Source organism: Ixodes scapularis, unplaced genomic scaffold (genome assembly GCF_016920785.2).
Source record: "Ixodes scapularis isolate PalLabHiFi unplaced genomic scaffold, ASM1692078v2 PGA_scaffold12__126_contigs__length_90152505, whole genome shotgun sequence".
Taxonomy (NCBI): domain Eukaryota; kingdom Metazoa; phylum Arthropoda; class Arachnida; order Ixodida; family Ixodidae; genus Ixodes; species Ixodes scapularis.
The window spans coordinates 40,824,937-40,836,730 of NW_024609838.1; the positions used below are offsets into that span (position 1 = coordinate 40,824,937).

Sequence of the window (11,794 nt, forward strand, 5' to 3'; positions counted from 1 at the left end):
CTGCTGGGCAGAAAGCCAATTCCCAGTTTCCTTCTCTCCGTTCCCTCTCACACTCTTCTCTCCTCCTCTGCCTTGGGGGCAGGTCTCTGATCTACTCCTTCCAGAAAGGAGGAGGGTCTCTCTCTCTCTGTCGAATGGAAAGGAGAAATCGAGGGAGAGTTTGCTTCTTTCTTGCCCTTCATCTGCATTTAAAAGCATATATGTGTCAAGAGACCTTTTTCAAAAGTTCATCAGGCAACATTGGCGGTCACCATTGCTTGCTCACGAAGCGCCTGGTTGGATCCAGGTCCATGCCGTATGCTGACAGCCCTCGTGTCCAACGCATACTCAAAGTATGTGAGCAAGCAATGGCAGGCAGGCGTTGGGGCGGACTTTTCAAAAAGGGCCTATTGAAGGTGATAAAACACCATTAAAAGAAGCTTCAATTCAAGTGGCAGGCAAGAGCTGGGAGCACCCACCAACGTAAAGTAGTTATGTTGACCTCAAAAAGAAAGAAGACAAACAAAAGCTTATTTTACTTGTATTTAATAGAAATGCACGTATTCTCCCACCCATTTTTGTTATTTTTGTTTTTCCACAGACAAGTACCAGGCTTGAAGCAAAAGATAGCCGGAAAGTCCATTCCTATTGAGAAGTTTGTCATGAAGAAGTCACAAAAGTTCTTCGACAATGGACGAAGGCTCACTCTGCCTGTTGTGGTGAGTGCAAAACGTCTCAGGCAGTTGAGGATGAAGGTGATACCATTGTTGGTAAAATTGTACTCTTTGCCTTAGTAAATGTACTTGTCATAGCCTATCTGCCTTCCTTGAGCCAAACACCAAAAATATGTACTTTCTGGGGGGGAGGTAGCTTGTCATTGCCAGGGGTGCCTCTGTCCCTCCCGGGAAACATCCAGGGTAAAGGGGTACGGGGGGGGGGGGGGGGAGATACAGAGGCAGTACAGCAAAATCCCGAATGAACAGCCCTTCACAGTGAAGTGTTACGGGTGAAAATAACGAGTAAACAATTCCGTAGAGTTACCCTGTTTGGTTGGCTTCGCCACATTGCGTATCTGCACTGCGGAAAAGCCAACAAACTACAATTGTGCATTTGCTGAGATTGTTTACAGCTAAAATGGTTTATTTCATAATACTATTAAAATCCAGTATATGTATTTTTAAACCGGTTCATAAAACATAATTTTTTTCTCTTTGCTATTGGCCCCTGGGTTCCCAAACCTGTAATAACTCTTGCAGTAAAACTAAAAAAAAAAAAAAATTGACAGCATTATAATAGGAGCTGATCTAAAACCTTGTTCAGAACACAAAAGCTCATTAATGTTCCTCCCCTGGACAGTTGTTACTCTGTAAGATCTCTTTTTGGATGTTTTCATCTAACTAAATTTTGCTTTTCCTCTGAAGCCTCGCTTCCTTTGAAGCAATCCAGAAAGTATTCTTATGAATATGTACTGTTCCAGAATTTTCAGTAACATAAGTCTTGCTGAAGGTAAATTCTAATACACCAATATCAAAATCCTATAAAAAAAAAAACAGCAGTCCTTCAAATGGCAATTTATCAACAAACTACAAAAAAGAGCACGTAAAAAATAAAACTTGTGAGATTACACATGCATTTAAACTCAAGAAAAAGACAAAATATAAAGAGATGTGTTAAAGAATTTCGGGAAAGCGGCTATTTTTTTTTCTGAAGCATAGCACGGAAATTACCTTTTTATGGCACGAAATTAAGGGGATACTGAATCGAAAGCTAAGATTATGCCACTCACGTTAAGAAATAAGTTAAACACGACCAACTCAATCTGCTAATGACAATCGCACGCTTGTATTTTTAATGGAGTGCCATGTTTTTTTGTTCCAAAGGCTTCCGGCGAGCGATCGAAAATCAGCCATCGAAGAGCGTGACGCATGACTGCGGCTGTACCGATCGACGTCACAGACACGACGTCAGTTGGTACAGCATAGGCAAAGCTGCTTGGGGGCTGGCATGGTTATTAGCTCCGCCACTTGTCATTGTCAATGCATTACAACCTGGCAATTTTAGTTGACCCTTCCCGCCCCCCCCTCCCCGCAAAATTTGAATAGGCCAGGAGAGAAAAGAAATCCGGTTCAACAGGGGTTGCGTGCAAGCAGCTTGCCAATGCACTTCTGTAGAGCTGCGCTGCTTTTAAGTGCACAGTGACAAAACAACATTCGGTTTATTTCTTTTAAGTAATTTTTTGGTGTTTTTTCGAGCAAAAAGTCTCTCTCCGTGGTGTTGCCAGAACGTTGCTGACATTTAGACAATAAAATAGGTGCTACAATTTCGTTGCAGTATCCCTGTAATCTCTGCTTCCTATGCATCTTGAGAATAAAAATTTACAATTGTTCATTGTCTTTTTTTATATTAAAAATGTGACCAAATATCACAATGTACCCTTTTCAGAGATACATCTCATGAAAATGGGTGCATCGTGATGTTCGGTTGCATTTTAATAGAGAAAAAGGTCAGGCATGATTGTGGTTTTGGGTTTTCAAAGTTTTTTTTTAGAAGCCGTATATTGAGTGTGTGCCATGAAAAGACAATCTCAAAACACTCTTTCATGCCCCTTCGATGTTGAATGCTTGTGATGAGATGCCAAAACAAAATGCAATTACAGGAGATCATGTACATGTGGAACAGCTTCCCCATGATTGGACGGAACGAGAAGCTCCTCCTGCAAATTCTGGGTTTGATCGAGAACGCCCTCCCTGAGGTTTCTCGAGAAAAAGGTATTAAGTCACCCTTCCCAATTTTTCTAATTCTTCAAAAGTTTGCATAAAAAATATTCACATATAAGTGCGTATGACTTAAAAACCCAATTTTTATGATCATAAGAAGTATATGATAATGGCTTCATGTCGTATAAAAATGAGTGTATCTTAATTTTACAGATAAAGTTTCACGTGACATCATGGTGTCATGTCATGGTGTCACGTGGCAACCGTCACGCTGATGACATCATATGAATGCTGTCTTCAAAATTTAGCAGCACGTAAGTCTGCTAAATTTGACAGGCATGTGATAGTTTTCCGTGGCGGTTTTTTGTGACATCACGTCACACCTTCCTTGTGCATCCCACTCCTTAAACACATTCTGTGCTAAAGCATCATTTGTGAAGGAAGATGAAATGCTCAATATGTCAACTGCTTGCAGCGCTAGCCTACAATTCTGTTACAATTCGCACATCTTTTATTCATCTCGAGGATAAGATAATATACTACGAGTGCTGTTGGTACATACGGCAGGCTGGCGATAATTCAAACTCTGATATTTCGTACTTCTGGTTAATTCAAACAAATTATAAAGTTTTGGTTTACCCGTTAGGTTTTTAATGTATTCATAAGCCGCTAATTCGAACGGCGTTTTCATGTAATTCATACTTCCATGTTTTTACATACATGTTCTCGGGGCCCCGTTGAGTGCGCTTCATTCCGAGCGCCGGTGCACTGCAGAGAGGTAACACCCGCGAAGCTTGCTTTTGCAGGTGCTGCTTCTCCGCAGTGCACTGGTGCTTGATGAGAAGCGCACTCAACGGGGCTCAAGCAGGTCTCACGTTAGGTAAAAAAACGAGCACCACGTGGAAATTTCTGTAGCAACTTGCGCGAACGCTGTGACGGGGCGGCATAGCACAAGTCCACGTCACAGCGTCCGCGCAAGTTTTTATGTAAACTTCCGTGCGGTGCCCGTTTTCATCGCTCAAGTGTCTCCTGGTTAATAGTTTACATTAAACAACTTCTTGACCCGAGGAACAAACTTAATTTTGTTTTGAATTGTTAGGTGCTGCCTAAACAGTCCACGGTAAACAACATTTTTGAAATACAAATAAACTTATCATACATTTCACAAATGTTTCATGTGTGGCATACCTACTTATGATCAGTAGGCCTATGTAAAAGAAATAATAAGATATCTGCTTTGTATGAGTAGCCATTCCTGACATTTCAAACTTCTGATAATTCAAACGAAATACGTGGCTTCCTGGAGTTTGAAATAATGAGGGTCTACTGCATATGTGCACAAACCATTGGAAATATCTGAGTGGTAGATTTGAAGTGCTGTGCCACATTTTTAATTCACTAATCCAGAAAACAATTATGTAATAATAAAATTATGGTCACGGTACTTTTTCTCTGTAAATACCACAGAAATGGTAGCACTGCTCATGACCGCCGCTTTTGTTACATCCTCGCACAGAAATCGACGAGAGGTATGTGGACGACTTCTGCCTCGTCATGCTCCTGAAGGGAGTGTGCATGCGCTACATGGGGCACCCTCTTCAGGCCGAGGAATGCTTCCTGGAAGTGTTCAAGTTGTGAGTAATGTGGTAGAACTCCTCCACAACTCCTAAGCCCCCATTCAGCTATGATGAAATCACTTTGTGGAACTTGGTGCAACTTTGCAGAATGTTCGCTTGGCTTTCCTTGTCTTCAAAGAGACGGTCTTGTCGTCCAAATAAGTGAAATACTTTTGCCTGGTTTTCTGGAGTCCCACTGAAAGAGGATTCTACTGTATCCTAGTACGAAGAGAATGAAAATAATTGATATTGTTTGGAGTCTGGCATCTTGATAAAAGCTCTGGCTAGCGGTCAAACTACACTGTCATTCCTACTTTTTTAACAACCCTGTGAATATCAAAATGCTGATATATATACTGGTAGACAGCTAAGAGGCAGTCTGCATTGAAGTTGTATATTGCAAAGGGTATTTCATAACCTTACAGCATAATCATCATGCTAGAATGACAGTGCATTGGTGCCGAGGCCAGTTGGCTTGTTAAAGGGCAATTCCGCTTCATTCTTGATATTTAGAAAACTATGTAGCCTTCTTCAGTATCATATAGGAAGACCCCATGTCAAATATTACGATCTAATTCCGTTTATATATTTAATAAACTGGCCAGCAAACCTTCAAGTGAGCCAAGTCGCCGAAATCTGCCAAGTCAAACGTGCGACGTGATGCGCAATCGTCAGCGCAGTCAGTCCGACGGAGTTGGAGCGGCAAACGTTGAGCCATTACGTCAGAAGCATGACTACGTCATTCTCACGTTTTGTTTGTTTTTACTTCTCAGAGCGAAATTGAACGATGACGTCATGAGTTTCTCATCCCGGTGTTGGCTGACCGGGCGTTCACGTGATCACCGTAACGCGGATGCGCTAGTTCGCGCTGCCCTGCACGCTTATTGGTCTATATCTCCGCTCCCCTTCTCCTCTTTCATCTTCTCCCCTTCCCCCTCTCCCCCGGGCCATCACCGTCCACGCCATGCGAAGCGACCTGCCCGCGTCGCGTCTCCTGTCCTTCGCTCCCTCCTGAACGTCACAAGACCACGTGGTTCGACGTGACGTGGCCTTACCTCTGACGACCCAAGACCAATGTTGCCTGACGCAACCGAAGTTTCAATTTCGGTATCAGCTGATGTTTAAATTAAAATTACACAAATAATTTTCCACATTTCGCGAATCCGAAGACGTAGAGTTGTTCAGTAGTGCTTTGTGAATTTGAATCACATGTAAGCCTAAATATTTCGGAATTGAGCGGAGTTGCCCTTTAAGAGGCACTTCAGTAAATATATCTATCACTCTATTTGTACTGCTTTTGTTAATGTGGACTGCTCGAACGATCTAGAAGAATAGACAAATGTAAGAAGCGGACGAAGACCAGTGATGCCTTCATCCATTTTGTACCCGGTGCATATTTTGCACCTAAAACATCCTCCTACACACCACACCTGAAAAACATGCCTGCTCTTAGTGCACAGAAAAGCTTGTGTTACACAGAGATCATCATTACCATAATTACCTCTCATTCATTGAATCCATGACATCTTCTCATAATAGGCAATCTTGGACAGCAATCCCTTTTATGATCTGCACTGCATAAAATTTTGCCTTTTTAGCATGTAAGGTATGCTCCACAAGCAATAGAAATTTTTAGCGTAGAATGCCCAGATACCTCCAATAACGATACCTGATAACGATAAAATGCCTGCTTAAAGCCATAAGCGGAGTATTGGAAATCGTTATTGAGGCACCGGAGCGATCTACTTAAACTTTATAACATAGTCCGGAAAGTACAGTATTGTACTTTAAGAGCAGTGAGAAATGGCACACGTTCTGCACTCTCGCAGCCAAGAACAGATCCTGGAGGACACATACCTGCTACCTTTTGCCGCTGCTGAGATGGGCTTCCTGTCCATGCAGCAGCAGCAGTACTCCAAGGCCAAGGAGTGGCTTGACCAGGCCAGGTAGGGACCCATTAGAGGCCAAGCATGTGTAGATATGCAACTGAAGCACATCCTGTGCGCCAGTCACGATCACAAAATCCTCTTCTTCAAGCCAATCATAGTCCTCGCATCTCAATTCGACGCGCTACAGTCTATCACGTTTATATAAAAGCATGTCGGAGCCAAAGAGGTGAAGAGGCTGTGGACAATGGAAGGAGCTAGTGAGTAGAGTTTAGGAGCCAGATGTCAGCAGTCCTTTTGAATTTGACCCGACTTTCTGCTTCCTAAGCCGAAACAATAAAATATATAATGTCCAAAGTCTGGCGCTAACCAGGTTAAGCCAGATTGGCTGGCACTTGAGCCAGCAGGGCTGATGACAAGCACAGCCATGCAGATACCTATATTTCAAGCTCGTTGGAGCAGATTATTGCACGTTTCTGCATTGGTGACCATTCTTTTTGTGTACTGTTCCATTGAAGATAGTGGTGTGTCAAATTATTTTTGCAGTATTTGGAGCTTTATGTTCTCTTGCCTTTCCTGTTTCCTGTCTCCCACATTAAAATGTTTATCAAAGTTTGCAGCTCTTTTTCACGCATAAAAAGTTGCCAATAGGAATGCGGGTTTGAGCCATTGTTTGCAATACATACAGGTTTAATTGAGGAGCTTAGATTACAAATTTACATTTTGTCATTACGACTTGTTTTTATAAACTGACTTTCCGTCGTTCTTCCGCTCCCATCACGCTGTCTCCTTTCTCTCGCTGACGCTAGATGGCGCTAGACGTCTGCTGAGGCGAAAGCCCCTTGTTTTTGTTTTGCATGTATCGTTAAGTGTGCCAAAGCATGAGACCCACATTTCATGCAGCCTTCAAAAGCAAATGGCGGCACAGCAATGAAATAAGCGGCCCTTGGAAGTGAATTGCGGCGAAGCACTAGCTCATATGGCACGCATCTTTTGTGCATTCCTGCAATATTGGTTGGCTGTACTTCTAAGAAAAACCCAGTGTTAATTGTATCAAGGAATTTCAGCTGCGGCTAGAGTTATTGAATGTGAAGAGTCAGATCATTGTCTTTCTCCTCCTTTTGCCGCCAACACCCGATTGTCAGAGAAAGGGTCACATGCACCAAATGAGTCTAAAGTGCTTGCAGTTAAGCGACTTTATGGAGCGCAGCGTTCGGGGCAGGACATATTTTTTGCTCTACGTCATTGAAATGAGTGGGAAGCTTCTTGAACTTTTTAATGTTGTGTATACCAACAGGATACTTATTGCGTTTTGATGTAGAACTGTCTTTCTCTGTGCTTGGAAAGGGGTGCAAAGTTGGGAGATCTATGTCACAAAAACTTGGTCACGGAAGTGACGTCACACCGATAACACCGGAGTGCCAACCGATTTGCATTGCCGCGCTTCCTGACGGTGCACCATGCCTGCTGCCGAGATTGGCGTAGTATGCGTGTGCATCCTTTTAATGTGATAGCATTCTTTAGCTACCTCCCCCCACCCAGATTTCTCGGACTTTATGGCCTCCTAATGTACAGTAGGTATGCACAGTAGACCGTTTCAGCTCAAATTATCACACTCCTTCACATTCACACTCTCGGCGAAGGACCTGATGACCTTGACGTCGTCCTATAGGTCGTCCTAGACGTCGTCTTTGACGTCATCCTCTAGGATGTCATCCTAGAGGTTGTCCTAGAAGTCGTCTAGACGTCGTCTTTGAGGTCGTCCAAGAGGTTGCTCTAGAGGTTATCTAGAGGTCATCCGAGACATCTTTTTTGACGTCGTCCTATAGGCATCATACTTGACGTCGTCCTTGAGGTCGTCCTAGAGGTCATTCTAGATGTTGTCTTAGATGTCGTTCTTGAGGTTGTTCTAGACGAAAGCTATCACAATTCATAGACAAACAACAAGAGTGGTTTCTGCAGCAATTTCTTATCTGCTGGCTTGCTCGCTTCAATGCGTCGTGCTCCTGTTTGAAACGGCGATGGACGCTGCTCTGTTAGTCGTGATTCCACACTCTTCGCTCATCGCTCTGGACAGTGGCCGAGCTCACGTCCTTTGCGGCACGAGCAGTTGACGCGACTCTCCAGCATAACTCGGCGAACTGTTAACCTTCCCCTTCTCATTTCAAGTGCCACCCACACATAGTTCTATGGAAGATTATGCAGCATAGCACACTTATCCACTGACCAATTTTTTATAATGCCAGCGTTGTCTTAGAACTTTGACAGAGCAGACGACACTAGTGAGCTGCTGAGGACAAGGTGGGACATTGACGACGATGGCGCATGTCGTCATGCCTGTCCCGTCTCCTACAAGAGCGGCAATCACTTCTCACAATACTTGAAGGAATAAAATTTGAGACCTTTGTCGATGATTCGTGCTTGAGTCTGAAGTTCTCTTCACGGACGGTGGCCACAACATTTCTTTCCATTTCAGGAACAACTATCGTGATTACCTCCTGGAATCGCTGGTCCACTTCCGGATCCACTCGGCACTGAAGTCCCTACGCAGCAGCGGCCACCTCTCGCCACGCTCCAACCCCACGACACCCTCGCCCACCAACTCCCCGTTCCCTTCCCCGCTCAACACCCCGACGCACGGGGTGATGGTGAACGGATTCCCGTTCCTCAATACCAGCCCCGGCATCACCAAGAAGGTGCTTCACCCACCAATCACCAACAGTGGGGAGGAAGGCATTGTGGGTGCAGAATGATCGCAAGGCGGTTCCCACACAAGGCGGCCGCGCGGTGCCTGCTTTTGGAGGGACGGGAACTCAGCAGACGGCCATTTAGCCAGCACCTCTTAGATAACAAAAAAAAAAAAATGTAGCGCTAGATTTTCGGCGTTACCTAAGGAAGGTCAATATGGGCCACAAATCGGATATGAGAGCCGCATCAGTGTTTGGCCGAGTCTTGCGTTCTCACCAACTCAATGTCTGTTTCAGCCAAATGCTTACGCAGCACTCATGTCAGATCTGCCCCCCTGTTGGCATTGGTCTTCTGCAGGTGACATTGAGAATTCAGCACTGCAGCTTCGTTATTTCGGAGGCGTTGATCCACCATTTTCTGGACAACATGGTGTAGTGCTCGATTTTTTGTCACCTACTGCATGGCCAGCACGGGTCACATAATGGGCATGAATGCTGCATTAGCGTTTGGCTCTGACTTGCATTCTTACTGACTGAACACGAGCTCCAGTCGAATGCTGATGCTGCACTTATGTCCAATCTATGCCCTGGGTTGCTCTCCGGTAAGTGGTGCAGAAAATCCAGCACTGTGGCCTTGCTCCCTAGAAGGTGTGGGTTTAACTTTCATCAGAGGCTGGCTCATTTGCTCTTTGGGGAGGCGAAGAAGCTTTTCCGACAGTTCCGTTAGTGTTTGCTGCCAGACTTTTACAGACTGAGTGGATGAAACTGAGCCCTGATTTGTGCAATATGTTGTTTAGTTGCCACTTTTTAAAGATACGCTGAAGTGAATGCGAAAGTTCAATTTTCTTGCTGACAGCAGCCCGCCGTCAGAAGTGGTCTCTTGGGGAAGAGGCCAAACTATTTTGACAGTTGTGTTATATTTTTTCTGGACCCGCAAATATCCTGAGGTGAAATTGACAAGCTGAAAGAGTGCTTGAAGTTCTTCTTTTGTGCAATATGCTGTTTAGTTACTGGGAACACGACAGAAACTTCTGAAGTTCAGTTTTGTGGTTGAGACATATAAGGGGTGACATGTGTAAGGCTGATCAAGTTTTAATTCAAACAGATTGTGATCATAAATTATTTTATTATGCGATAAATTGAGGACCATTTTAATCCCCGCCTAAGAAGAAAACAAACCTCTTTCTTAAATTGTAATATTGCTTAGTATCCTTTTAGTTTCCAAATGGCACTTCCACCTCATCATGTCTAAGTGTCATCATTGTTAAAGTCGAAGCATGCATCCCTCTAAACATTTTTTGCGCAGGTAGCTGTAGGCATCAGACATGATCATCACGCTTTTAAAGCAAAATGTTTTGCAGGAATTGTAGAAATACCATATTTCTTGTATTGATTACGCAGTATTAAAATGATATTGTTGTCAACTGATTTATGCTATATCATGCTGCACAAGTACCATAATGCTACTATTCTGTGTTTGGTGCACTGTGACTATGAAATGCAGCATGCCGTGTTGGTTATTTGTAGGCTTTCATCATGCCAGAATTGCTGGAATTTTAATTTCCTGCAGTTCCAACATGTCCAACAAGTATACTGATGCAATAATAGAGGGACTATTGCATGCCTTATTATATGGACAATGTGTGTCGAACAGACTGGAGGTGATTATCTAGATGCTTTGGTTTGCTAGTAGCATTTTAGGGACACAGGTGTTGCTACAAACCTGACATCATGCCTTTCTGAGGCCGCTGCGATCATTATGGAGCTTTGTGTTTATTGAATGCATTTGTGATACCAGTTTGTCTCTATAGTTCATGTTAACAGAAGTTTTGCTTTTAAGTGTTCGTTGACATATGTTAATAATTTTTTTGCATTCCCGGCATTGAATGTGCTTAAGCAGCACTCATTATTCTCTGTGTATGTTACTCCTCACAGCAACATGCACAATACAAAACAAAAACAGTTAATTAGCATTTGATATTACATCCTCATTCGGCAAATGAACAAGATACCACTAGGTCAGTCTTGGAGAAGCATGGATTGTTAAAGAGATCATGGAAGGGCTTTCGTATGCAGTCGCATATTTAAACAAAATAGTTTTCAACTACTAGGTTGTTTGAGAACAACTAAAAAGATACAGTTCATTCAAACATACATATGACATCTTGGTAGACAACAATAAAACACCAGGTCACTTCAGGGGGAAAGCATGAGTTGTTAAACGAACTGTGAAGTTGTTTTCATAGGGCATGCTTATTAAAACATAATAGTTTTTAGCTGGAAGATTTGTAACTTTAAAGAAATTGTTTCGTGGTTCCCTGAGGTGACCAAATCTAAGGGTCTTGTTTTTCCAACCAAACTTCATAAGACTCTTAGACGTCCCGCCATCCTCTTTCCTCGAGAAATCTCCTTCGTGCAGACTATATACTCCCCAAAGATGCAGAGACAAAGTTACGAGGTAATCAGACTAGCCTCACAAAAAGACGCAAAGCGGTTTTCGACACATTCCCTCTCTCCAAGAGCGTGCGACGAAGAACACAATGAGGGCAGTTGCGCACACAACGATGGTACGCGCAGTGCGAAGGTTGAGGGAAACCCTTCGTGTAATTTGGCGTACCAAAGTCATTCCAGAGTGTAATCTTATTTTGTCGCAGCAACTGCTCCTGTACAAAATGGCAGAGACTTTGAAAGACTGTTTCTTGTAGAAGTTCCAGTTACTCCCGTGTAAAGTGTTCCCCCTTTTTAATTTTTTTTTCGACGTTGTTATACTATGGTTTTGTGATACATTCCTGCCCCCTCTCTTATAGAGCAGATTACCGAAACAGAGGCATATGTATAGTTCTGTTTTGTCCGCTGGTTTTACAGGCATGCCTTGATTTCTAGCAAATAAAAAAAAAGGAACTCTGGCA

General features: G+C 43.3%; 1 protein-coding gene across 1 annotated transcript in view; it reads left to right on the plus strand.

Moving 5' to 3' along the window:
- LOC8039127 (tetratricopeptide repeat protein 39B) overlaps nucleotides 1-11,794 on the plus strand; it is a 92,501-nt gene extending 80,707 nt beyond the window's left edge. The window contains exons 14-18 of the mRNA XM_029981328.3: nucleotides 581-698; nucleotides 2,636-2,747; nucleotides 4,213-4,330; nucleotides 6,142-6,258; nucleotides 8,675-11,794. Coding sequence (XP_029837188.2) covers nucleotides 581-698; nucleotides 2,636-2,747; nucleotides 4,213-4,330; nucleotides 6,142-6,258; nucleotides 8,675-8,951 — 742 coding nt within the window. The 3' untranslated portion in view covers nucleotides 8,952-11,794. The remainder of the gene's footprint in view (nucleotides 1-580; nucleotides 699-2,635; nucleotides 2,748-4,212; nucleotides 4,331-6,141; nucleotides 6,259-8,674) is intronic.